Raw genomic sequence first — 26391 nt, 5'->3', positions numbered from 1 at the left:
TGGGTCTCAGAAGTTCCAGGACTTATGTTGTTGCGCGGTTGTCTACCTAGAGACATTTTCTAGGGGGATTGATTTGGATAATTTTGTTGAAGGGCCATCTGCTTCCCGAAGGAAAGTTGGATAATGTGACGAAAATGACTGTAACGAACCAGATGGTGCCAGTAAGTGTTTGGCAATTTGACAAATAAAATCGTTAAAGAAATGAACACGGCTTTCTGTAAATCAATGCTTTTGGTTTGGCTTGGGTTTTTGAAGTTCCTTTGAAGCCCGATATTTCAGCAAGATTGTTCAAGTTTGTGCTGGGAACTGAAGCCGGAATGTTTTTTTTTTTTTTGTGCTCCAGTTCTTATATACACCGCTTATTGATAAAAATTGATTTGGAAAAGGTTCGATTAAGCAAGGTGGTAGGTATGTTTGTTGCAAAGGGTCAGGGAAATTATTGTGGTCAGGTACTTCACTGCATTGCTCCTGTCACAATGCTCTATGACCCTACATGTGTCTATCTTGCTGTAAATCAAAAGTGGGGATAATTCTTGGTTTCGATGGTGTTATATTTTGAACTTTGTGAAGTTTTTGTTTTGACACTTTCAGTTTATTCTCTTTTTGGTTAGTATATATATATATATATATATTTTTTACATTTTCATTGTCTGCTAAAAGTAAGGGTGAAATTGAAAATGAATATATACTACAAAAACATAATGTTGGCCTAGTGTAGTGTTTCTAGACAGTATATTTTATTAAATGTTTTCTTCTATCATCTGAATGACTTTTGAACTATTGTCCACAAAACATATTGGCTGCTCCTTTGAAAATTGTGAGCCAAAATATGCAAGTTTTGTTTTTTGTTGTTCTAATGACTACATGTAGATGCAACTGAGGGTACTCAACATTTTCAGAGAAACAGTCGCCAGCTTTAGTATGCAGTTTGTTCTGATTCTGTGATGTAAGATTTAATTAAACACGAACAAAAACACTTATTACAAAATTAATATAGTGATGTTTGGGGAGTTGCTGTCAGCTGTCAGGGAAAAAATGTGTGGAATTTCAGGCATTGGAAATGCAGCTTGGGAGCAGAAAGCTAGGAAGTAGCAGCAGGGGCGACGTGACAAGTGTCCATGTGAACTGTTAGGTATTTTTTGTTATGTTAGTAGTTTCCAAGACTCCAGGAATGCGGCCAATACCTTCAGGTAAAACGAATCGTTATTACCAGTTTGGGGGTGTAGAGACCTTTCAGTTGGCATCAGTTGACAATTTAGGGAAGATGCAGTGTGTGATTGGTGGCTGTTGAAATTGAATAGCTCTGCATTATTTGTCTTCCTTCTGGTGTTTAATTGAAAAGCTCTGCTTTCTATATCGTGATAGAATGAATAACTTCTGAAGATACTGTTAAAGACATACAGAGTTCTATGTGAAAGGGCATGGATTTTGTGATTTGTCTCGCAAAAAGATTTGAAGTTGAGAATTTTTAAAAGTGAAATGTTTTTAAAAATGAATTCATTTAATTCAACAAAATGATAAGTGTGTACATTGTGTGACTGTTGTGGCAGTAATTAAACGCTATACTTGTTTTGGTAGGACACACGGCTAAATTCAGCCATTCTCTAGATCCACGATTAGATTTAGAGGAGGCAGTAGTTCAACCAGGGATCAATTTCATAGAAATGCTTGAACAGAAAATATTGCTTAATTGTGCTTTTTTTGTGCTTAGCTAGCAGAAATTGGCAGGATACCACTCACAAACTGTAGACATAACAGGTGGTAGTTTGGCTGGTAACCTTAGTCTGGTAAGCATAATTTTGTTGTGCTTAGCCACTTTTTGTGCGTACGCTGAAAGAGGCTCATCATGCTACTCCTGGCGCGTACTTCTCTTAGTTATCACCAGCTTTCACATTTGTTTACTTGGACAATACAATCAAATTCATAAGTCACCTTTCTCTTGAGCTCTGTCAACAAACTGCCCCGCTCAGGCTTTGGGTTATTTTCCATCCACCACAAGAGGTCATAATTACCTGGACCTTTGTCCAAAGAAGAACACACCATTGGTCACTCTTGAGTCGGTTGTTATCCGGTCAAGTATGCTGGTATGAGGGGCAGTCACTCCGGAATGCTCGGGACAAAGGCGGGAACGATGCCCACAGTTGTTTTGGTATTGCAGTTGCCCCGGACAATAGCGGTTGGGTCAGTAGATATTGACTTATATCACAGCAACACAATGTGAGGAGTGGAATGATGTAGAATCAAAAAGCCAGTTTTGTAATACTACAATGAGAGCTTTCCCCTTTGTTTAAATACAAAGATGATCATATTTAATTTAATACAAAATTTGGTAAAAGATGATTGTTGGTTGTGGTTGAGCGATTACTTAGTAGTTTGACCAGTAACCTCAAAATACTCTTTCTATAGTATTGGCAAAGCATAGAGTAAGGACAGAGGAGCAAGGGTGGAACAGATGCCTCATGTTTGTTGGATAAAATAATACTATACCATGTAAGGTTCCTCTCTTTGTTAAAATAACAAGTAATAAACTATAGGGGAAACTGAAAGCAAAAATTTGAATTACTCTTGGGTTGCAAAAGAAATATTTACCCAAGCGGGATTTGAACCTATGTCATGACCTCCTGAATAACTTGCAAGCGCTCTACCAACTGAGCATTCTAGCCCTATTTTGGTTGTCTAGAAAATTAAGTTGACAACTAGGCTGGCAGCTAATTCAGTCCCATGAAACTACTATCATTGTTCAATATTGTAAAAATGTAATAGTATTCATCAAGTTCTAAAATACCCTCCCCCACCTTTGTAAATTTGTAAAGCAACTTTGAAAACACTTGTATGCTTGTTACGCTTGTACTTTTTGTATTCATTACTTGTTTTCCCAAAGTATTTGACCACTATATCTACCCCTAAGGTGGTGTTAAATAATGGCATGCTGAATAAAACGTCATGCTACCACACGTTGACAGAAATCTCAATTGCAGCTTTGGTCAGACATGTGGATTGGATTTAAATAGATGTTGAAACAAACTCCCAATGGGAACAGAGGTTGTAAAGTACTTTAGGCAGTGACCTAACCCCCCAGGAAAGAAAAAAAATTCATCACTCAAGATTTCTGGGATTCTTGGTAATAAAGATGTATGCACCTCTGTGTAAGACAAGTGACAGAAGAAGGGATGGGGGGGGGAGGAGGGGTCTAAATGCACCTTGTTGTATCTTCACAGCTCGCAAAAGCGTGGACCTGTTTTGGTTTTTTGTTTTCTAAAAACCCAAACAATATGTTTTACCTTGAGAAAGCAGACCTGGGGCTATCCCTACCACCCTTGTGCACAATTGCCTTTTCATTCACATTTCGGCCCTGATTATAGAGAGACTGTTGTTGCATTTGGGAAGTGACTGACTAAACATTGACATGTCCACATTGGGAAGTGACACAACAAGAGATAACAAAACCTGTGACAACTCTAATCTCTGTTTCTACCCTTGCCCGAACTGATAGTTTTACTCTTTTCTCAAATCCTTTCAGGTCTTTCGAGGAAAGTTTTTTATCTTGCTATTGTTTTTCAATGGTGCAAATCTGTGTGGTTGTTAATTTTCAATCTTACCATCATACTAACGTAATGGTTTAAACTGGCTGTTTTTATCTCTTCCAACAAGCGATCATTACGGATTGTGCACAGATCAAGATGCGCATGTTTATTCCAAGCTATGATCAGTCTTTGTGTTGAGGTTTCCATCAACTCTCACTGTTATTATTTATTTAAAAAAAAAGTTACTTTCCCCTTAAAATTTTTAGTGTTTTGGGGTGTATGCAAGATTTGCTTATACTTGCTGACTAATTGGATTCACCTACCATGAAGTATTTGTGGCATAGAAGCAAGTCTGATGTTCTTCTATGTTTGATTTCCTTCAGATGTTTGTTGACCTCGTCTACAAAAGTTCATTTTTATTAGCCCGTCTTTTTAGGAAACATTTTCAGGGAAAAAAAAAGGTTCTAACAAGTTGAAACAGAATCAACTTCAGATGATTGTGATTAAGATCTGATTGGGCCCACGCAACCGCAGACTGGCGTTGAAAACATACACTGTGTGGGGGAAACAAACTCTCAAATTTTTCTATACATTTTGATGTTCGCATTAGCAGCGTGATGAAAGGTTGTACCATGGAATTCACCCAGGGCAATGGGGGGACTGGCATGATCACATGTGTTTGTTATTTCTCGCAGTCTCCAAAAAATGGCCTCACACTGAGAGAAAGATTGTATGTCCACAGACTGAGGTTTTGAACGTGGAGAGGTTCACTGTCAAGTTTCCATGTCCCAGTCATGTCGGGTCTAGTGGTCTAGGATTAATTTTCATCTCTGTTTTTTGTGTATGCTAAAAGCATAAAGCATGCGGACAACATTAAAAAAAATATATATATTTTATTATTTTATATATAAGGAGCAAATGTGAACAATAGCCCAACAGACATTGATATGGTCGATGAACAGAATGAAATTTGGATCAGACTGAAGGATCTTAAAAGAAGAACTCTGATGGGCTAATCAAATGCTTCACTGCAGCTCAGATTTACCAGAAAAGAATAACAGAAAAACAAAGATATAATGGTATCAAGGAAACACTGAGTTATGTAAGAAGGAGGTGTCCATGCACACGGCATTTAATTGACTGAATCCCTTCCTCAGTATTGTTGCCGGTAATGTTGCCATTGGTAATGAACAAAGAGCAGTATCCACACGTTATGTGGCCCAACAATGATGAAATAACAAACCTGTATAAGTTTAAGCTTATCGATCATCAGAGTGAGAAGACATTTAAAAACCTTATTTCATGTTTTCACTATTGTCAAACATCAGATTTTGTAGTCACCAGATCAAAACTAGTAACCACAGCATTATGTTTGCATTTTTGAAAAATCTGTGAACATATGTATCCTCAGTCTTACCAATGGCTTCAACATGTCATTGCACCTCAGATCTTTTAAAACTAATCAATTATTTGGGATGAAGTTGAAGGCTGGTGGTTTGGGACTGGATGTCAATGACGCTAGCTTTCAGTTTCATTCACCATGTCATGTCTGTATTGCAAGGAGTATGTATGATATACTATTTGAACTACATGTACATGAAGATAAAAAGCCCAGCGAATTCCTTTTAAAATAATTCCCAGACGCATTTTTGAAAGAATGATGAATTGTGAGGTAGTATTTTATGTTTTGACCGTACAGGGATGTATGTTGTTGTGGTGGAATTGAGTGGTGGAGGGAAAACTTTTTCACTCGACTTCCATTCCAGCAATAGCTCCATGTTTAAACTGCTCAAGTGGACAATTATGTTCCAGCCGAGTTCTTGGCCCAGATTCTTGGATTAGAGTTCAGTTATTTAAAGTTGCCTGCGTCTACTTTTCCAGAGTCTCCGGTATTCAGGGACTGCAGGAAATTATTGACAAGATTAAAAGGGCCACGGGCAAGAAGTTGGGGAGGGAGAGTTTTGTTGAAAACACTACAAGTACAAGTAGCTTGTTAACCCAGGTTGCCCCTTCAATAATCGTATTAGAATAATTTGGAATGGCGTGGGTGTTTCCGGACAAATCAAGTACACATGTAGTGTTGTGCCCCTATCAAATGGGAGGTGAGTTCTCAACAAATTGTGAATTGATTGATGAATCAAACAAGTATTAGTGCCATATTAAATTCAACCTGTGTCGAGTTTCTACCATTGTTTGTTTTTGATCACGGTTAGAACTGGTGGAATTTTTTTTAGAGTGAAGTTTTTGTTGTAAATAGTTTCTTTGAGCGATTCTCTTTTTTAACGACCAGCAGAATTTTCTATACCATAATAGAAAACTGCAACATAAACAGTTGTGTCAAATTTGAGGTACCGTGCATTGATAATCATATCTGTGAAGGCAAGTAATGCATCATAAATCCCAGAAGCAGCTTTATTTTTCTATAGAGAGACAAACCCCAGTTTGAAGTGAAATTATTGCATGGGGGCCAACTATGGAACCTTGGTCCTTTGTGGGTTGATGGACCCCAAGGACAATGCAGCTGGAATGTCAAGCACCTGTGACATCAACTATCATAAAAGTCACAAATATAGACCTCAGAAACATTATAAAGTCACTTATTCCACATTTTGTGACTGAAAGAGGGACTCTGTAAAAAATTAAATTTTAAGTTTGCTTTTGTAAAAATTAGTACAGTTTGTTGTTGAAAAACTTGCTTTTCCCAAAACCTTTACCTTTCGATAATTGAAAAAAAAAAATCAGAAGAACTGTTATTTGTAGATATGGACTGGGGACAATATTCTATTGTAAAACGGTATAACAGCAAGCTTACTGGTCTTGTGGTTAGGCTGGCATGTAAGCAAAACAATACATAGCAGAACCTGCCATGAAATTTGTATTATATTAATGGTTTATTTAATCTGAATAAAAAACAACCAGAAGTAGTTTCGTAACTTGTGCAGTTAATTTTGCAGACTTAAATGTTGTAGGAATCTTTAGTCACTCTGGTAGCGGCAAATAAGTTAAGGGAAAACGATCTTTGAAAAAGTGGATGCATCTTGATGGATAACTTCCTTCCTTCTCTGAGTGTGCTCGGACATTGCTCCATGATTGCTTCGTCTCCGTGCTTCAAGCAGGGGCAGGACTTGTTCCTTCCTAATCTCTGACCACTAGATCCTTTACTCATTAGATACCAATTTCCTTTATGGTACAGCCATAGTCCTTTGCTCAAGGGTCAATGGTGGGCCTAATATAAAAACCAAACTACCTCCCTGTCCAAATTTGATAGACCCACCCCTTGAGAAACAACTTCCCATTGGGTATTGACCCTTATCGCCCTCTCTGCTAAGGTCAGCCCACATTCCCACTAATTTGATCAGCTGATTATTGTCTCTCTCCTAACTGGCCTGGAATGTTCCCCCTCAGAGACACCTGGGCAGTTCATTGCACCTTGCATGTAATTGAGTGTCAGACAGGGCCCCAACAAAACAGATTTGTTTTTCCCTGGTCCAACCTTAGCAGAAATTCAGGGGTAAATCTCAGAACAGACCCATAATGTGGATTCTCCCTAATTATTCTGTAATTTATCAACAACTTTAGCGTGTTTTGTATATGCTGTTGAATGCTTCTACATTGTGTTACTTTGTAGTGTTGGGTAAGACTTTCATTGCAAGCTAGGCACCTGTCTCATCTAAGAATGAATTTTTATGATGGGTTTCAGACGCTTTCTAAGATAGTTAACATGAAGACTAACCCCCCCCCCCCCCCCCCCCCCCCCCCCGCTCTACTAGTAACAATACTTTGTTAGAGAAGAAGGGGTAGCTTTGAAGGAGTGTGTGTCTATAACTTTTAATAAGAAAGATAGCATTGTCTACGGTATATTTGTTCTTTCTATTTTTCCTTTCTGTTTCGGGAAGGAGTGTGGTTTTGGAGGAGCAAAATAAGGGTTAGGATTGATATCGTGATGGGCAAGCACTTCAGACAGGAAACACTGCAGGCTAGAGTACAACAAAATACTACTCGTTCAATAATTAGGCACGAAATTTCATTTAAAATGTCTGGATTTTGAAATGAAAATATCTTGGGGGCTCAATTTCATACTGGTGGATCATTAGCTTTCAGTAAAGCGACATACATTTATGTTTTGTTGCATTTTGCTTCAGACGTCTATTGACATTAATTTGTGAAGAATTTGCAAGGAGCTGGTAGTTGTCAGAAGTGATTTTGCTTGACTTCCCTGTTCAGTAAACAAGTTGACTTGAATAAACTGCTACCAAAAGAAAAGAACAAGAAACCACCAAATTTGTGCACTTTGAAGTTAATTTTCCTCTAGAAAAAAATCATAAAGAATTTGATAAACTGGCACTGGCCCAGCCCCATGGGGTTCTTAAGCCGCCATCGTAATTGCCAGAGAAATTGAATTGTCTCCAACGGAAACACCAGCGAGAAGAGAAAGGGGAAGAAAAAAAACGAGATGAAGAAAGCAAAGTGTTTGCGTGTCCTGGAGGCTTTTAGACAGTTTGATTTTGTAATCATTTTTGAGGAAGTGCAGATGAGAAATTTCCAGGTGTAGTTTTTATTTTGATGGGCGAGCCCAGACAGGGGTAGAGGTTTGCCCCGAGGGTCTTTCTCTTTTAAGGTTTACTGATGAACCTTGTGCTTACAATGGAGGGAATCTGACACTGACAAATACCGACTTGAGACAAATTTGGATTGAAACTTCCCGTTTTGGAGTGGGAGTGGTGGGGCATGTAAACACGTCCCAATTTCATAGAGCTGCTTAAAAGCAACCCCCCCCCCTTAACAAAAAAAATGTTGCTGAGCACAACAAATTTAAGCTTACCATATTGTGGTACCCAGCCAAACTATCGTGTCACATTATGACTGGTATCCTGGTCCTGCGAATTTCTGCCTAACTTCAAACTGTTGTTTAGTAATATTATCTTTAGCAGCTCTCTGAAATTGGGCCCAGCTGGTCTTTCGAATACACTTTAGCATCTTATTTAGATGAGTGGTAATTTGGGGGCCAAGGTTCCCCTGTCCTCAGTGAATGTGACAACATACAGGGGTCGATTTCACAAAGAGTTTAGGACTAGTCCTTAACTTAGGACTAGTCCTAAGAGATATCAAAAACGTATAGCTTGTCCTTATAGTTAGGACGTGTAACTCTTCCTGACTTGAGATAAGACTAGTCCTAACTCTTTGTGAAATCCACCCCTGATATTTGAACCTTTTTGAACCTTTGTAAACAAATGTACTTGAAGAGTCTTGCTTCACTGTACTGGCAAAACATAGCTTCCCACTCCATAACCAGAGCATGTTTCCTGTGTTGAGACGTTTCTGCTGCTCAAAGTTAACTTTTCACAAACGAAGCTGTTTTGCGCAGCCGAGGGTCACAAAATACCCCCCATGTAAAATAAATCCTCTGTTACTCAGCGATATCCGGTTTGAACACTAGCCAGAAACCCCTGAAGTCTAAAATTGTCTCCTTTTTAAAACTCCCCAGCTTCCTCTAAATTGTCTGGTTTATATTGGTAGGTTATGTTTTGTTTCTTCTTAATAGGTCAATGGTGTTTTCATTGGCGGTGAACAATTGGAATGTCAGTGAAGTGACTGGGATAGATTCATGGGCCCGGTCCCAATGGGCTTGATATGGACGCTCTCTGTCAAAACTTTATATAGGGTCCTAAGCCCCCCCCCCCCCCCCCCAAAAAAAAGAGAGCAACAATGAATTTGTCATCAGAAAATCAAACATAGTTAAAATGTCTGCTGTGCACTCAACTACAACTTACAAGTTCTGTAGTCTTGTGGTCTTTTCCACCAATTTTGAGCCCTGAGCAACCCCAAAAACAAAACACACCAACAAGAATTGGTTGTTTTGTTGGCCTAGTTTGAAAACAAGGAGCCCAGAGGAGCTACAGTGTTGTCCTTAATCTTAGAAATGCCTTGATCTAATTTCAAATAGGGGCCAAGGCTTGAAATTAACACTGGAGACAGTACCATGTAGCCCAGAGGCCAGTGATTTTAGTGTTGGGCCAGTAAACTCAATAATAATAATAATAATAATAATAATAATAATAATAATAATAATAATAATAATAATAATAATACAGCATTTTTAAAGCACACTAAATCTGTGGAACATTCAAAGGCGCTGGTCAAAGAACAAGAAGAAAATTTCACTCTGTATCTGCAAAGGCTAATCTGAAGAGATGGGTTTTGAGAGAATGTTGAAATCGAGAGATGTCATGTGTGTCCTTGAGGTGTTGAGGCAGAGAGTTCCAGAGGCATGGTGAAATGTTACTGAATGCCCTGTCCCCATAGCTGGATAAACGGGTCAGAGGAACATAGAGCATGCTGCCAGATGACCTCAGACCCGGCCTGCACAAGTCTGGCCAGTCAGTCTGGCCAGTCTTGTGTTTTTTAGTTGAGAGTAATAGTAGCTCATCACTGTGCCATTAAAAAGCATAAAGAAAGAACCCACTACTTTCTCTCTGTTAAAAGTAAGATACTGAAATGTTTACTTTCAATTACTTTCATGTTGAGTATCAAAGTATGCTTGCCATTAAGAACAATTTATATGGGGCCTAAATCTTCTCTCCATCTCGCTTCTTGCTTAAAAGAAATTACAGTCTGCATATTTGTATTCAATTTAATTCAATAATACGTTTATTCCATACTCTTGTTAAAAAATTTAAAAAAGCCATTATACACTTTCCAAACAGAAAAAAAAAAAAAAAAAAGTTCACAGATTTACAAATAACTTACAGAGTTTACAGAAGGTAATGGTGAAAGACTTCTCTTGAAATATTATTCCATGAAATGCTTTACTTTTTGAGAAAACATTAAAACAATTATCAATTCTCGATAGCGAGAATTACAGATTTATTTTAAACACATGTCATGACACGGCGAAACGTGCGTAAACAAGGGTGGGTTTCCCCGTTATTTTCTCCCGACCGATTGAGCCTAAATTTGCACAGGTTTGTTATTTGATATGTTAGTTGTGATACACGAAGTGTGGGCCTTTGGACAATAGTTTTACCTAAAGTGTCCAATGGCTTTAAACAGTACATAGAAGTGTAACAAAATCTAAAGTGCATTAAATTGTACAGAAACAATATGATCTTAAAGCAAATAATAGGTAAATAACTAGGAATTAACTTTGTACAAGAGAGGAGCGAGACGATGAGGCTGTTAGAGTAAGTCGAGGCTTGTAGTAAGAAGTGTGTAAGAAGTTTTTTATGCAACTTTTATTCCAATCTTGTAACAAAACATCTGGTCTGGTAAAATTTGTGAACTCCAGCGGTCTTTCGGACTTTTCCCACCCAATTTGAGCCCTGAGCAACCCACAAGACAAAGGCCTCTACCTTGTGTAGCTTGTTCAGTATGACAAATGATCAAGTAAACAGGAGTATCTTGAGCAGCAATTGATCTTATCTTGACCAAGGTGATATGTCCACTTAACTCGTATCTCATCCCTGTAATTATTGCAAGAGACCTTAAGCCAGACAGTCTTTTTTTAATGTCAGCATGACCAAAACCTTTTAAGTGAGTTTCCAGTGCCATGTCAGACGCAACTTCCTTCTGTTCAATGATGTTGGCATTGAAGGTGAGCCATCCAAAAAAATATTGCTGTTCCTTTGAGATTCCAACTGTTGGGCACAGACAGATTGCGTTTTTTTTTTTCTGGAACAATTCTCTGGGATTTTCCTCCCACATCTTCAACCTCCCTTCCTTGTCTTTTCTCTCTCCCAAAGGGATTTTTTGGCTAGTAAGGTAGTGATTAAGTTCACTTTTCTGAGAAGCCTTGGCTTCGCAACAAGAATTATTGAGTAAATAAATAAATAGACAATTTGCACCCTCCTCCATCATTAAAGACGCTATGTCAAATTTTTGGCCCCAAACATTAAAAAATAGATTTTTTTTGAGTGAATGGTATTTCAAAGAGTATCACCCGCTCCAACAATTTTTTTTTAAAACTTTTACTTTTAAAGTTCAGGAACCATGACAAAAATTTTGAGCACTTTATTTCACTGCTATTGGCGGACTTTTTCGAGCAATGGCTCAAATGAAAGCTTGTAACTTTCTTGACCTAGGCTTTAATCCTAGGCTAATGGGATGTAATCATGGCTTGACAACCCATACTCTCATCTATATTGTGAGATGTAGGTATTTTAGTGTAGTTGGGAAGTTAATCTTGTTGTATTAATTTATCTAGTTAATTTGTTTGTATCTAAAGCCCTGTTCTTACTTCAAGCAAAGGCTAATCAGAAAATGTTTTTTCAAGAGTTGAGCACAATTAAATTTGAGCCAACTGTTTGACATGATTTTGTGACATCATATTCGCTTTACCCCGCACTTGAATGAACTATACGCCTCTCTTAATATTTATGTATGACGTCAAAATTCTTACCCAAAATGAGGCTATGGGTGCACGTCCGCCACCACTTGCAGTGGCCGCGCCCATGGCCTCGTTTTGGGTTAGCATTGTGACGTACCTCATGCATAAATGCAACAGCGCAACAGTGGCAAATTGGCATTAGGCAACTCCCACCCCAAATGTCACAACAATATTCTGCCCATTTAGAATGAATTTAAAAAAAATATTTTAATTTTCCAAAGAAACTCACTTTGAGAATCTAGATAAATCTTAAGCTGAACCAAAAAAGATGACTTGTCTAAACTTGTCAAAATTTCTATTGATTACCACGAAAACCCAGGGAGTGAGTTCCACCGCCCCAAACAGTACCCCTCCCCCAACCAAGTGATTTCAAACAAGTCAGCATGGTGGTAGTTTTGCCAACATCCTCTCTTTAAAGGATCCAGCACTTGACCCTATTCACAGTAAATCCCAGACAGCAGAAGTTTTCTCACAAAGTTGTTCTCCTAGTGCAGTGATTCATTGCATGGCGAAGGTAAACACACTGAGTGTGGAAATCAACTCAATAAGTATGTTACTGAGTGATACTTTATTTTGGACTGGGTGCATGATTTGTGTCAGTCATCTGCTTAAATGTCTGCTTATCAACTATTTACAGTGTTTATCATACACAGCTGACAGGCCAGAGATATTTGTTATCAGTTAGAATTAGCGAAGGTCCTGCTGATTTCTGAGGGATTTCTGGGTGTTGAATGTGTTTGTGGAGTGCAGAATGCACATTAGATTGATTTTTTTTTTGTAATTTGATATATTAACCTCGCATTTTGATCTTTGAGGAGATTTTGTGAAAGCATAGAGGGAAGTAAGGCATTGTTTAAGATTTAATGTTCTTAGGGCCAATACGTGAGGTCAGTTCTAGGCTGTTACAGGACCCTTCAGACTGAAGCAGGTTTGTAGGAAGTTCTGTAACTCGTGCATAGCTCTTTGATTGACATAGTCCTTAGATATGCATTCCTGTAGAGATTTCTATCGTAATCTTTCCTTTGTCCGTGTACAAAACATCCTCCCATAGTGCGTAGACTCCGACACAAAGTTCCTGAGGGAACATCCTGAACACAAAATGAAAATCAAACCTTCTTATTAATCTGCCTTCTATGCCTGGCATTTCATCTTATGAAAGGGCGAGGCCATTTTCATTTTGCAAAGGGCACTTCCATTGGAAAATCTTAAAGTCAATGCTAAACTTTTGAAGGGGCACCAAGGCCAAGACCATGGGCAACAGTGGCACCCATGGCCTGCATGTAATTCCAGGCCTGGCCTTCAGACATAAATATGAACACTCCTCCATTTTGAGATGGTCTAATGCTTGCAGTCAGGTGTCAATACACCGCATGTGATTGGCATCAAGATTCAAGTATTATTGCAACCTTTCCGTCATTCCCAGTAATTGCTTCCCTTGGCTATGTTGACAAATCTCTGCCTCTTGTCAAAAAGTTAAGCTGATCTAAACGAATGTGCGGGGATAAGCTGCAAACTAGGAACAAACTTTGTTGTGAGTTTTTCTTGTTTTGATGGTCAGTTCACAGTTGTCCGTTGATGCAACAGCCCCAGGATATAGAAGTACTGGCTTGCATATAATAGGCCACTTATGACCAGTGCGCCATTTGTAGAGACCGGCTCCATTGTATTTGCCAGTTCTCCGACACAATGTAGGGTGTTTGACAGATGATATTTAACTCATTATTACACTATGTTGTGGTCCCTTGGAGTTCAGTTCACTTCAAAATGGTCGTAATGAATAAAGCAGTGTGCCATTGCAATAGTTGTCTTGGAAAATTGAAATTAGTCAAAGGGAAAGGAAACTTAATTTCTCGAGGTATAAGTGAGATGAGTCCTAGCTTAAGGCTGAGCTTAAGTTCTCAAAAGTACCTTATAGAGTTTATTATTTTTAAAGCATGAAACATTTCAACCTTTAGACATTTTGCTGACTTTTTACCTTGACATTTTGACAAGCTTGTTCCTAGTAGTAAAGCTTGGTGGTCCCAAGTGTAAACCAACACTGTGACCAAGTCACTATTATTCATTATTAGTCGCCACAGGTTTCTTGTTTTTATTTGGGTAGAGGAAATCCATCATTGTAATTCCTACTTTTCTAAGAATAGTGTCTGCCAATCACCCAATGTTAAGTGTGCAATTGTTACAGGGTTCAGCCCCCCCCCCCCAAACTGTTGGCATGGGCACTTCACCATCTAAAACCATATGCTTAAACAATGGAGGTAGAACAAGTTGTTGTCTTTGCCACTTTGGTAAGAATATCTGTCACTCTTGAAATGGATATGCAAGGCAGGCTGGCACCAGCTGTAGCAAGGAGTTCTTAAATAGTTCCCTCTCTCTTCTCGTGGGTCTAGTTTCCATTCCTGATAACTCCATAATGCCATATTGAATTAAAGCCCATTGCAGAATACTTGTCATCAGCCATTATGGACATTAGCCCCCTCGTAAGTGCTTTGCCAGCCAGGAGGGTGGATGATCGAAATAGCATCTGGGCTTGGACTTGAGAACCATGTGTTCCTTGAACACTAAGTAAAACATGTGCGCTTTATGTGAACGTTAAGTCCAGCACAACAGGTGCTTGTATGTGGAGATTTAAGGCTGCATTAACACGGACATTTCTGTAGAATTTTTAAAAGCTATATTGTTTTGTTTTTTTTATAACAAGAAGCCCTTCTAATTCTCTTGATTGAAAAACAACATTTTTCACAAACAGCAGGATGTCTTGCTGAGCCCTTGAGAGGTGCATTAAAAAAATTCTTTACATTTTTGGGGGAGCAACTGTCAAAAATTTGCTAATGGGTTTTTGATTTTATACAGTGATAGATTGCTGGGAGTGCGGGAAATCAAGATTTCAACATAAATATTAGTCATAGCCTACACTATGTACAGGGTGTGGTTGACTATTTGCAAGAATTAGCACTTTTTAACGTAATGGTGAAGCCAGGATTTTTTGTACGGTTGGGAAGTTTGATAGCGATCAGTTCAATTGACGTCATCATTACAATAATCTTGGGTGCACCGATTTGGGATTCAACGCCCTGTGTGCTAAATATTGTGTAGGGTAGTGCAATTACGGCATTTACATGTCTACCATAAATAATTGTTAAACCTCGGTAACAAACTGTGAAGTTTGATTGGTCGAGAACCAATCATGTGACGCGCAACAAAAACGCATGTTACCTGGCTCGACGGACCCCGGGTAACATGAAAAGTGATGTTCACCGGTGTACATCACTTTGATTGTTCCCTGCGTTGGTCAATTTCCAGCGCTGTGTACGAAACAACCGCGGGTACGAGGGTATTGTTTCTTGTTCGTCTGCTAATTAAACAGTGAATAGTCCGTGGTCATAATGTTTGAAGATACAACAGAACTTTGAGAAGAGGAATAACAATTATACAAAGGTATAACAAAACAATTATTGCACGCTGTGACTGGGGTCCATGGGTTTTGAAAACCCTCGGTGGCAATTTTCCCCCTCGGGTGTACAAAACGCCATGGACCCCAGTCACAGGGTGCAACAATTGTATACTGTTCCCTGCATTCCAAAATGGTAAACATTGGCCGAGTGTGACATTAGAGTTTGTATAAGTGGGTCTGGTGAATAAAACATGGTTCATCATTCATGGCTGCTGCCATTGTAGAAATTCCTTCACAAATTAGATTAACTCCTCCTTAATTAGGTGATTACATGAAGGATACTTTCAGAAATTTGGATTTCCATTGTTGTCTTCTGAAAATGGACAGCAAGTGGGGCAAGATTGCATCAACAACTTTCAGAAACGCTTGAGGCCCATTGCATCCACTGTACCTCTGTGAATTATGACCCACATGGTTATTTCACCCCCACCCCCTTCCCCTAGGGGAACTACCAATACAGAACACTCTGAAAGCATAATGAAGCTCAGGTTTAAAAGAAGGCACTATTAATGTTGTCTCTTCAGTAATAACAGATGAGTCCTCGAGGTGTCTTACAGTACCTCCTTCTTTACTGTTGACAAACACTGAAGGGTGACAGAGCATGTGTAAGCATAGAGTAATAAGCCACTGCTTTGATGTGTAGCAGAAGCTGCAAGGCCCGGAGGAGCTTGGCATTTCTACCCATGGGCAAGGTGGTCCAATGGCTTTAGAATTGAGCCACACAGTGAAAAACTTGTCATCTTTGAGATAAACAGGAGTGTTTGAGTAGATACAGACTGTTCAACATCTGACAGTGCTGGTGGAGGACAAAGGAAGTGCATTTTACTATGAATGATATTTATGCTGAGGCACCGTGCTCAGGAGTTGGGAACAGCAGGCAGGGATCATGTGGAAAAAAAAGCCTGAGGCTGCAAAAATATTTGTAGGAGATGGTGAACGGGTTGCCTACAGTCATTCAGAGTCTTATTTAATGAAGCAAGAGAAACCTCACAACTAAAAACAACAAAAGTAAAATCAAATTAAAAATGTCCACAGTTCACTTCCCTCTAACTCACCATTATTAAATTATTCAGAAATGTACCCCCCCCCCCCCCTCAAAAAAAGAATACCCCCAAAACCCATGCCTGATTATTGATCCGGTTGATTTGTTACAATTAAGAAACTTTTCCCAAACGTGGAATGACCTTACAAATTACAGATCAAAAACGGCACACTTCCTGAATCCTGATGACATTTATGCTTTTGAAACAGAATATTTGATACAATTATTGGATAATTGGTGCCCGATCAAGTTCTAGTTGAATGTAGTTTCCTTCTCTGTCCTTGCTGTGTGTAAGAAAAGTTTTGGTTTCATGGAGGAGCATCCCACTCAAAGTAATCATCTAAGCACAGAGAAAGGACCTCTACGATATTATATAGGGTGCGTTTGTTTAGCTTCCCTGGGTCTACCCCGCGGTGCTCACTCGGGTGAGCCCGCTGGCCCCTGACAAGAGCTAATCAAACGATCACTCTCGCCCTCTCGTGGTGACGGCATGCACCTCAGATCACCCCCAAGTGACCCACTCCACAAGCAGGGCACTGGGGGCTGACCGGGGTGAGCCCCGTCAAAGCTATTTGAACGTACCGGGGCAGACCGGGGTCGACCCAGGGAAGCTTAACGAATGCACCCATAGAGAGTAAGGTTTGCGATGACAACATGTAAGAAAATCTATCAAATATGTGAACAGTGGTGGCTCTGAGAAGAGCAGGTTCATGCTCAACTTTTCGATCAGTGTGCTCTGACCATCTTCTGGATAAGTAATCGTTTCTTTTCGAAAAAATAACAGTCTCTTGTTGTGGGACTGATGGGCCAGCATCTGGAATCACAGATAGAGTGATATCAGTGGGATGTCCATCTAGGGATCCATTATTATGTGTGCGTTTGGGCTGGCAGGGGGTGTGTGTAGAAGGAAGGCACTTTGTTGACCTGACTGTGTATGGGATTACCATTAGCTGCATGGAGTGCGAAGAAGTCTCTGCTGAGCCCAGGGGTGTACAACCTTCTGAGCTCTCAATGTATAGTTCTTGGACATCATTAGTTAAAGGCAGGCTGTACTTTGGGTAATTATTTTACAAGTTAATGACCATAAAAACTTACGTGGTAAGGAGCGCTGAAAATGAAGAGGTTTTGATAGTTTAAAAACAATTGTGATAAACGACACCCTTTGAAGTTTCATCTGAGCACAGAGGAAGGAATCTGAGAAATGCTTCAGGCATGGATCAGCCATCTAAAGCACTCAGTTCTATGCCACAAAGGTGTTTTTGCTTTCATTTTTTTCTTGCAACTTTGATGGCCAATTAAGCCCAAATTTGTCGGAGGTTTGTGTTTTTTTGAACTGACGCATATGGTGGGCTTAACCAAGTGAGGGTACACTTCTTGCTTTGATGATACATGTGGTGAGGATAGGCGGTTTTTGCCTGTGGGACAACTTTAAAATAAGGTATATAATTTATTCGAAATTGTGGGGCTTCATATGCTATTTCCTCAACTTCAAAAATAATGCAGATGGAAATACCTACATGAATGCGGAAGTCAATTAGCTATCATATTGTTATTGATAATTGTGTGGTCGTGTGGTTCCCCCCCCAACAGATAATTACCATGTCTTTAAATTATCAAAGTAATTAATCGTTTAAGTGTCTGTTGTTGATTGATAACTGTTTCAACATCCATCAATAGCTAACTTGCTTTTGAAGCTCCAGATATGAGAAGAATGTGTACATAGTAATCTGCAAGCTGGTGTTCATTTAAAATGTCAATCAAAACCTTATAGATAGCAGACTGTGCGAAGTGTCACTGATCTGTTTCTGTATTTATCATGAATGGCATACTTATGTGGTTTGGATCCGCTGTATGTAGTGATGAGTTGTGTCTGACATGTCAACCACAGAAACCACAGACTGAACCACAAACTGAACCACAAACTGAACCCTCCTGACAGATCAAGAATCTGTTAAGTGTCTTGTTCTTCTCACTCACCCCCCCCCCCCACACACACAGTTTTCTCACATGGTGTATCCCAACAGATGATAAAACACAGATCTGTTGAAGTTTGGACTCTATTGGTCATAGAAGTTGCAAAAATACCCTTGTTGCACAAATGTGTGTGCTTTCAGATGCCTAAATAGTAAAAAGATATTTTTAAGTTTATTGATTTTCATTGTTTTTATTATATTTTTAATATTTTTTCTAAAAGACTTCAGGCCGTAAGCCTCCTAATATTTGAGTAAAACAATCATTTTAACAAGTGGTAGCAATGTTTGAGATATCACCGAAAATCTGGAGCAGTTTTGTCAATGAAGGAAGAATATTCCATAAAATTGGCATACACATACTGAGGCAAGTTTCTGCATGAAATGTTTATGTTTCTCAGATTGATTTTTTGGGAAAGGAATCCAGTGGTGTAGGGCCCACATTGATATGGTGTTATTTCGCTGTGAAATGTTGTATGTTGTCCAGTGCCGTAAGTCTCATAATAACCCCAAGTCATACTGTCATATGGTAGAGCTTGTGACAAATACCAGGATACCAGGATACCATGCTCTCTAAGGTGCTATGACCTGAGGTTAATTGGTTGGTAACACATCATTCCCATTCTGTCTCATATCATATGAGATGCTTGGATCTCCCTAGGCTGAATCTTTGGCCTTTTTTTTTTAATCCACGGCTTCGGCTTTGGATTCACCTTCAGGCTCCGTTCTCTCTTCTGAAGCCCTGAGCGTGTATACAAAGCATGTTCAAATGTGCTAAGCTAGCCTGAGCCGAGTCTGGAGCTGAAGCCATGGTTTCGCAAAGGGCCTTAGTTACTGTGCTTTCATTGCCCGTAGTAACCAAATACTTTCCAAGATGGTTGTTGTCAACTTGACAATAAATGAAAGCGCCCCTCATTATGTGAGGAGGGGGAAGCCTTCCCAGTGTCTTGGAGACATCCCAATTACCAGCGGACTGAGTACCTAATTGCCATGATGCAGTCCTTGTAGAACATGAAGTGACATGGTTGACAGGGTTTGTGGGGGAAGGGGTTGTCAGAACTGAATTAAAGTGAAATTGAGTCTGATTAAGAGGATATTGTTATTATTGTATGGTATTGAAGGGGGACATTGTGCATTGACTGTGTAGACATCGGAGAGACATATTCATCAGCACTATTTTGACTCTTAAGTTCTGAAAGCTCCATGAAAGAAAAGCAGCATCCTACAATGCACAAACCACTGATCCAGGGAAATACTCTATTCCCTGTCTAAAAAAAAAAGGTAAAAATCGACACGGAAGAGAGAAGATCTGAGCAGACTTTCCTTTCAGTGTTTTTTTTCTCTTTTTACTTTGATTAAAATGCAATAACTTTTCTTTGTGACTTACAAACAAGTGGGTTAGGGGAATTCAATGGGATTTTTTTCAAAACCCTGGCATTTAACTGTCTTTCACATTCCCGTCATGCATGAAAAACAAAAAAAAAGGTAATTCTTGGTATTTTACATCCCATTGACAGCGAGGGTTCATGAGGGGAAAACAAACTTCAAAGCAAGCAAGAATTCCTTGGGTTTACAGGGATCTCTGTCCAAGCACCAGGCCGAAGAGTTTTTGACAGGTGGGGAAACCAAATCTGGGGCTATTCAAAAACAATCTTCTGGCATCCCTGACTGGAGCTCAAGTCTGACAATCAAAACCCAACATGGCCGCCCACCCAGGTTCAGACAGGACCTCCGTGAACCCAAACCCCCCTGTCTGTATAAACACTGTGACACAACTTGTTACCGATGACACACACAGGTTCTAATTTCTTGGCCCGATGAACGCTTTGTGTGATTGTCAAGTTCAGTTTTTTAAATTATAAATTTTAAATTTTTTCCCCTCTGTTTTTTTTTTTTTTTTTTGGGGGGGGAGGGGGTGTTGTCTGGCTCAGGCAGTGAATATCGTACTCTCAGGAATGTATGTAATTATATTGTGTAAATAATACATACACATTTTTTTCTTCTTGAAGAAATCTAATCGCACAATAACATGTTTTGTGAATGCAGAAGCGGACAGTTGTAATGAATGGGGTACATATGGTGCATCTTATGATGTAGTAGGCATATTATGTGACTTGAAACAAGGAGGAAGAAAAAAGCTTGAACTGAACCCAGTTTTCTTTTTGATACAAGAACACCATGTCTAGTCTGTGGGAAATTTTTAAGCTGATTATAGATAGATGGAAATCAAAGGGGCTATTTATGTCGATTAGTTGGCATAAGTCTCTTAGGTTTTTGTTTTTTGGACCAAGCTTCTTTTTTATTCATTCAACAAATAAACTATCAAGTTATAAACCAGGAGGGAAACTGTCCGGTACATTTAAAATAATTTGGGGTTTGAAACAACCCAAGGGTCAAATTTAGCAGATAAATTTGTTACAAGTAATGCTGGATTTAACTAACTGCAATGCAGTTAGCTTCAAAGTTATTAAAGTGTAATTACACCCAAATGGTGAAACCACATCAATGCACAGTATCCATGTTGCAGGAAAATCACTGTTTTGGTCACTTTTTAGTTTTAAAAGTGAGATTCACCATTAGTCCCGCAATCTTTCACCACATGTTCATCTTGATTAGCATCCACATTTTGACTGGCCCCTGCGGACTACAAATGGAAATGTTTTGACTCACATGCCAATGTTTTCACTCACGTTTGGAGCATGCCAATGTTTTCACTCATATTTGAAGCATGTCAATGTTTTCACTCATATTTGAAGCATGCCAGTGTTTTCACTCGCATTTGGAGCATGCCAAACTTTGGGCCACTGTTCCACTCGCATTTGTCGAGCAGGCAACTGGTTAAAGTTGAACTCTGATAATTCAAATGGAAGTAGAGTAGCTAAGACTAAGAGATGGGATTTAATATCGGGAGCTGCAGTGTTTTTTTCCCCTCATTTTTCCCCCTCCCTTCTCAGGCTTGCAATGAATATTCTTTGTCAGGCTACCAATGCAGTTTGCAGTACTTGCCTATAATGTGCAACTTTCTTGAACCTGTCCTGTACATTACGTACACCATGTAAGACTACAGAGCAGGGTTCCTTATTAAAACGTCCTTAACTACAAATTACATGTGAACTTCACCCCACTGTGACTCTTGGCTTAAATTTCTGGCCTACGTTGCGCGCCACAGAAGCTTGGGCTACACGTACCGCTCGTCGCTGTTCAAAAATAGAATGCCAAGCTTGCAAAGACTGTGTACAGATGCTGTGCTTTAGAGTATGAAGCACAGTGTACCTCCCGTTGTGGGTAGCTTAAAACAGTAACCCTGGAGGATTACTGGGGATGTGTTCTTTTCACTGTCACTGCTGTGGTTCACTGGTTACCTCTGTGGGGTCAGAAGTCCCAGGAAGCCCCTTGAGTTCGCTGTAAGGTCAGGGTCAGAGGCTTGGGAAGATTGGGATGGGGAGGGAGTCTGGAGATAGTCGTCATGTAGTTGTTTAATAATAGCCTGTGTGGTTTGATGAGGAGTTGAAGAGAAGGACATCACGTTCATTATCAAATGCCAGTCGCTTCAACGAAGTTGTAACTCGCAGTTTGTGAGACAGAGACCAGGGGGGTGGTCATAATGCTGTCTCGAGTTCGAGATTTATAAAACTTCTTGTCTGAGATAAGTACATAAATTTTCTTTGGTACAGTAACAGATGGATGTATGTTTAAATTGGAAAATGTCACAGATCCTTTAACATATATCATAATAAAATAAGGCCTTTATATAACTTTATGAGATTGAAAAATTAAGTAACTTTTTCCTCACCCTTAATTGAACACGTACTCCTGTTTTGTTCTGTACATAAATTAGATCAGTGTTTTGTTTGAGCAATCTATTTTTACTCTGACGGCTTCTGAATTTTAAAAACATGTTTGGAATCTTGTGTATCGGGTTTATTATGCACCTTTACAGAAATGAGTATTGCATGTCTCTTTAATTAAACACATCCGCCGCTGAAGTCAACAACTTGTCCAGCCTGTCAGTATGTCGGACGAGGCAACGTCTGAATGGGGAAAGACAGTCATTGCTGATGAGTTTGCATCAACAAGGTGCAACGTACTAATAAGAAATCCCTCTTTACTAACGGGCTGTATTTATATCATCGTGAAGATCCAGATTACCAGGGAAATAGATTTGTTGAATTTTACTCGCTCTTATTTATCTTATCACTCAACAACAACCACCCGTTGTGATGTCCAGATTTCCAAGAAATGAGACAGAAGACTGTCTTAAGTTTTTCCCTCAAGGTCTGGAAGCCAAGTGGATAATCCCCTACTTTCCTGTTGTTTTAACTTGATTGATTGTTACTCCTGAACTTTACATACAGACGAAGGTCACTTGCATTTTGTTCAGCTGTGGTTAGCTGTTTCCAGAACCACCTTCTACTTACTTCTCATATTACTGCTTTCTCTAGCACTTGAGAATTCCCTCTTTTCCATCTTGACCGGCGCCTTTGAATGGTTTTAAACCAGATTTAGTGCGGCTTTATAATTCTGCTTGGCTAGTGGGTTCAAATCCTATCGGAGGACACAGAAAGTATGGACTTCGTGAACAGTGGTTTTGGGTTGTTTTGTGATTGCATGTTCTTTTTAAACGCCACTTGGGTCAAATTGCTCTATGGATCGCTCCATGGTAAAACCAAACTAAATATATGTAGGCTCATTTCCAAACCCTTGCAGGACTCACTACATGTGTTTGTCTAGCCATCTTAACTTTTGCATCCCTTTACCCCCCCCCCCCCTCGTCCTTAGCTCATTGAAAGAACAAACTTTACACTGGCCAGTCCAGACAGGGAAGATAATAATGTGTCATCGCAGGCTGAATGATTCATTCCCTGAGATTGAGATTTGCCTCTATACTCTGGCTGGACTCAAACCAATATTAGTCCTTCTTGATGGGGCTGTACCTTCAGGCTCCCTCTGCTTGTCTGTAAAGTTGACTCTAGCCTAAACCTAAGCCATATGTGATGATACAGTGGTTATTATTCTGCCCAGGTTTAGAGGTGGAACTCCCTCCCCTCCTTTGTTGGTGATTTCTGCCCTGGGTGGTTTGTCTCATGGTCTCATTAAGGAATAAGCTTTATAGTTTTTTTTTATGAGATTTAAATGGATGGAGCAATAAGTAGGTCTGGAATTTAACTCTAATGTGGGTTAGTCTTAGCCCTAAAGGCTTGTATCTATTCTTTCTCCTCCTCTCTTTTGGAAAATCTCTTCTTCTTTTCATTCATGGGATATGGCTTTGTCTGGCCCCTACAAGATGCCTCTGCAACGAAGACATTCCAACCCTGGATAACACCTGTTTGCCAGGTGTAAATTAACCCCCAAAATGGGGACAGAGTAGATTCCAGATTTTGGGGGGGGGACTTACTTATTAAAGATTTCATTGGACACCTTTGGGAACTGTCTTCTCACAAGGTTGTGTGCTTTCAGATGCATAATCAAAAGCTTCAGGCCTGAAGTGAGAAATTACCTCTTTCAAAAAATCTTTTTAATTTCAGTGGGAGCCGTTTCTCACAACTTTTTACCTATCAACAGCTCTCCATTGCTTTTTACCATGGAAGTGTTTTTACCAAGCTAACAAATTATTTGTTTACCAAAAGTGTGCCCAGTGCCTTTAAATTTAAGCAATTTATGTGAACGTTTTGAAATGTAGTGTCTGACCAGGGCAGTTTTTTGTCAGTCCCCAGACCTTGGAAGTGTCAACATGGACTGTAAATATCATCTTTTTTCGGAAACTACCATTTACTGTTGGTGTTTTGGGTCCCTAGTAACCACATCCTCTCATATCTTACGTACACAATATAAGTTCTGAACTAGTGTTTAAGCCCTGGTTTGGGCAGATTTGAACTGAAAATAAAGATTTAAATTTTGAGAAGCAATTTTTTTTAGAGCTTTGAAAAAGTTACATACATCCATTAGAGGTAATGCATGAAGAAAACATCGCCTATAGATGATATAACTGAACAATATTTTTTTGGGGGATCGCAACATAATCTAACATCCATCAGCCCTGTACAAACAATTTTGCTTTGTATTTTGTGTATCGTCCATGGTATATTTGTTGTTCTTGGTTTTAAAACAGCTTTGTCTTTAAAAGTTCACTCAGAGGAAAGCAAAGATTAAACATATTTCTTTCAGGGAAAAGCAGGACATGTAACTATTAACCTGGTATTGGCCCCTTGCACGCACATCACACTCAGGGACTTGTCGTACGTTCACCATTTTGGTTGGCAGTTACGATTACATGTGTAAATGCTGCGACGTCAAAAAATGGGCACTTCACTGAATAAGGCACAGTGACGTTGCCCACCAGTATGGCGTATCCAAGGTTATTCTAACTGACTTCAGGTGAATTGGGTCATGAGAGTAACATTTGCAATCGTATCTCTTTCTCTCTTGTAGAAAAATTCACGGACTGTTCCCAAGCCCGTTGCAAGATCGTCTTTGACATCGTCTGTCCATCAGATAGCCTTAAGATTCAGCCACGGCCACCACCTGGTGACTGCTGCCCTCAACCAGCGACATGCCGTTGCGATTTTGCATCTTGTCCCGACATGATGTGTGGTGATGAGTACATCAAAGTGACAGTCAGGGTGGCTACCGGCCAGCCAGGAAGTTGTTGTGATCAGTACGAGTGCAAACCTAAAGGTACTATTTCCATCTCCAATTAAATGTTCAAGTTTGTGTCTTAATGGACCTCGATTTTGGGCGGGGGATTTGCAACAACTATGGGAATAGGTAGCACAGCTTTTTACAAGACCACAATTAAAAAAGAGAGAAAAATCTCTTTAAAAGGTTTTAAGACACCCCCCCCCCCCCCAAACCTATCTATCTAGATTCTCTTTACTTAAGTTGGTTTTCTTATGGGAAAAATCAGAAAAATTGTGATTAAATAGCCTGAAAGATCTTCTAAAACTTTGACCATGTGTATATTATAGGTCAACTCTTGTACTCAATTAGTATACTCCTACATTTGTTCATAGACCAAATATCACGCCTGTTTACTCTTACCAGCATTCTCCCTCATCGGTGGCTCCCTGGCCAAATATTAGTTATAACACCCAATGACCAGTCAGAATTCACTCCAAGGGGTCCGACTAATTAACTAGTACAGTGTTGAAAAGCATCCCTTTTATATTGAAATATTACTTGTCCACAGATCCATTAGTCTTTTCACAATTGTGAAAAGGCTGATGGAGCAAGGGAATGACAAGTTAACTAGTCCTGCTGGCTAGTCATCTAAACCATGGAGGTAGCTGAAACAAGTTAAAACCCTGAACTGACACTCTCCTGAATTCATGTTTTTCTCTTCTTAAAATGCATTCTTGATTACTTTGGGTTTTTTTTCAGGGGGTGGGGGTGCCAAGTTCTATGTTGTTGCAGCTGTATCTGTTTGCCTTTCTGTTTGGTGTTTTTATTTTACCAGTTGTGTACTGTAGTAACATGCGCCTTTGTGTGAACAATATAGAACATTCTACAAATGTTTTTGACATTGGGGTAAACAGCTTGTTTACTTGTCAAGACGTGTATAGAGTCGTAACAACTGGGGCATCACATGTAGGTCGTGGAGTAAAAAGCACCACACCTCAAGCCACTGATCATCAGTACCCTGTCAGTATCAGTCCAAATAACAAGCATCCATCCAATGGGGAGATTTCTAACGCATCCACAAACTGTCACCTGGCGTACATTTCTATAATATCTCACACCAACTGGACCAACTTATAATCGGATAATGCACATATTATCACACGCTAATAATACCCGTTCAGGTACAATGGGTTACCCACGGCGTAGCCAGACTAAATATGGGTTGCTGTATTTGTTGATGTAAGGACATAGTCTCACCGCTTGACTCCATTCATTTGGCTCATGCTGGTTTCAATGTTGTTTTTCTCTCTTCTCTCTGTGAAATGGAGTCATGTTCCACTCTGATGTTCACAGATAAAACCAGCTGTGTAAACACTGAGTTCATATTCCATATCTCCCTTTTC

General features: G+C 39.6%; 1 protein-coding gene across 2 annotated transcripts in view; it reads left to right on the top strand.

The window, feature by feature from the left end:
- The window catches only part of LOC139937417 (cysteine-rich motor neuron 1 protein-like), a 73308-nt gene that overhangs the window by 28925 nt on the left and 17992 nt on the right, over positions 1-26391 (top strand). For both annotated transcript variants that reach the window (XM_071932566.1, XM_071932558.1), the window contains exon 4: positions 24800-25045. In XM_071932566.1, the coding sequence (XP_071788667.1) occupies positions 24800-25045 (246 nt within the window). The remainder of the gene's footprint in view (positions 1-24799; positions 25046-26391) is intronic.

This window comes from Asterias amurensis, chromosome 1 (genome assembly GCF_032118995.1).
Source record: "Asterias amurensis chromosome 1, ASM3211899v1".
Classification (NCBI taxonomy): Eukaryota; Metazoa; Echinodermata; class Asteroidea; order Forcipulatida; family Asteriidae; genus Asterias; species Asterias amurensis.
The sequence above is the reverse complement of the archived record's forward strand: the minus strand, read 5'-3'. Positions and strand labels throughout refer to the sequence as shown.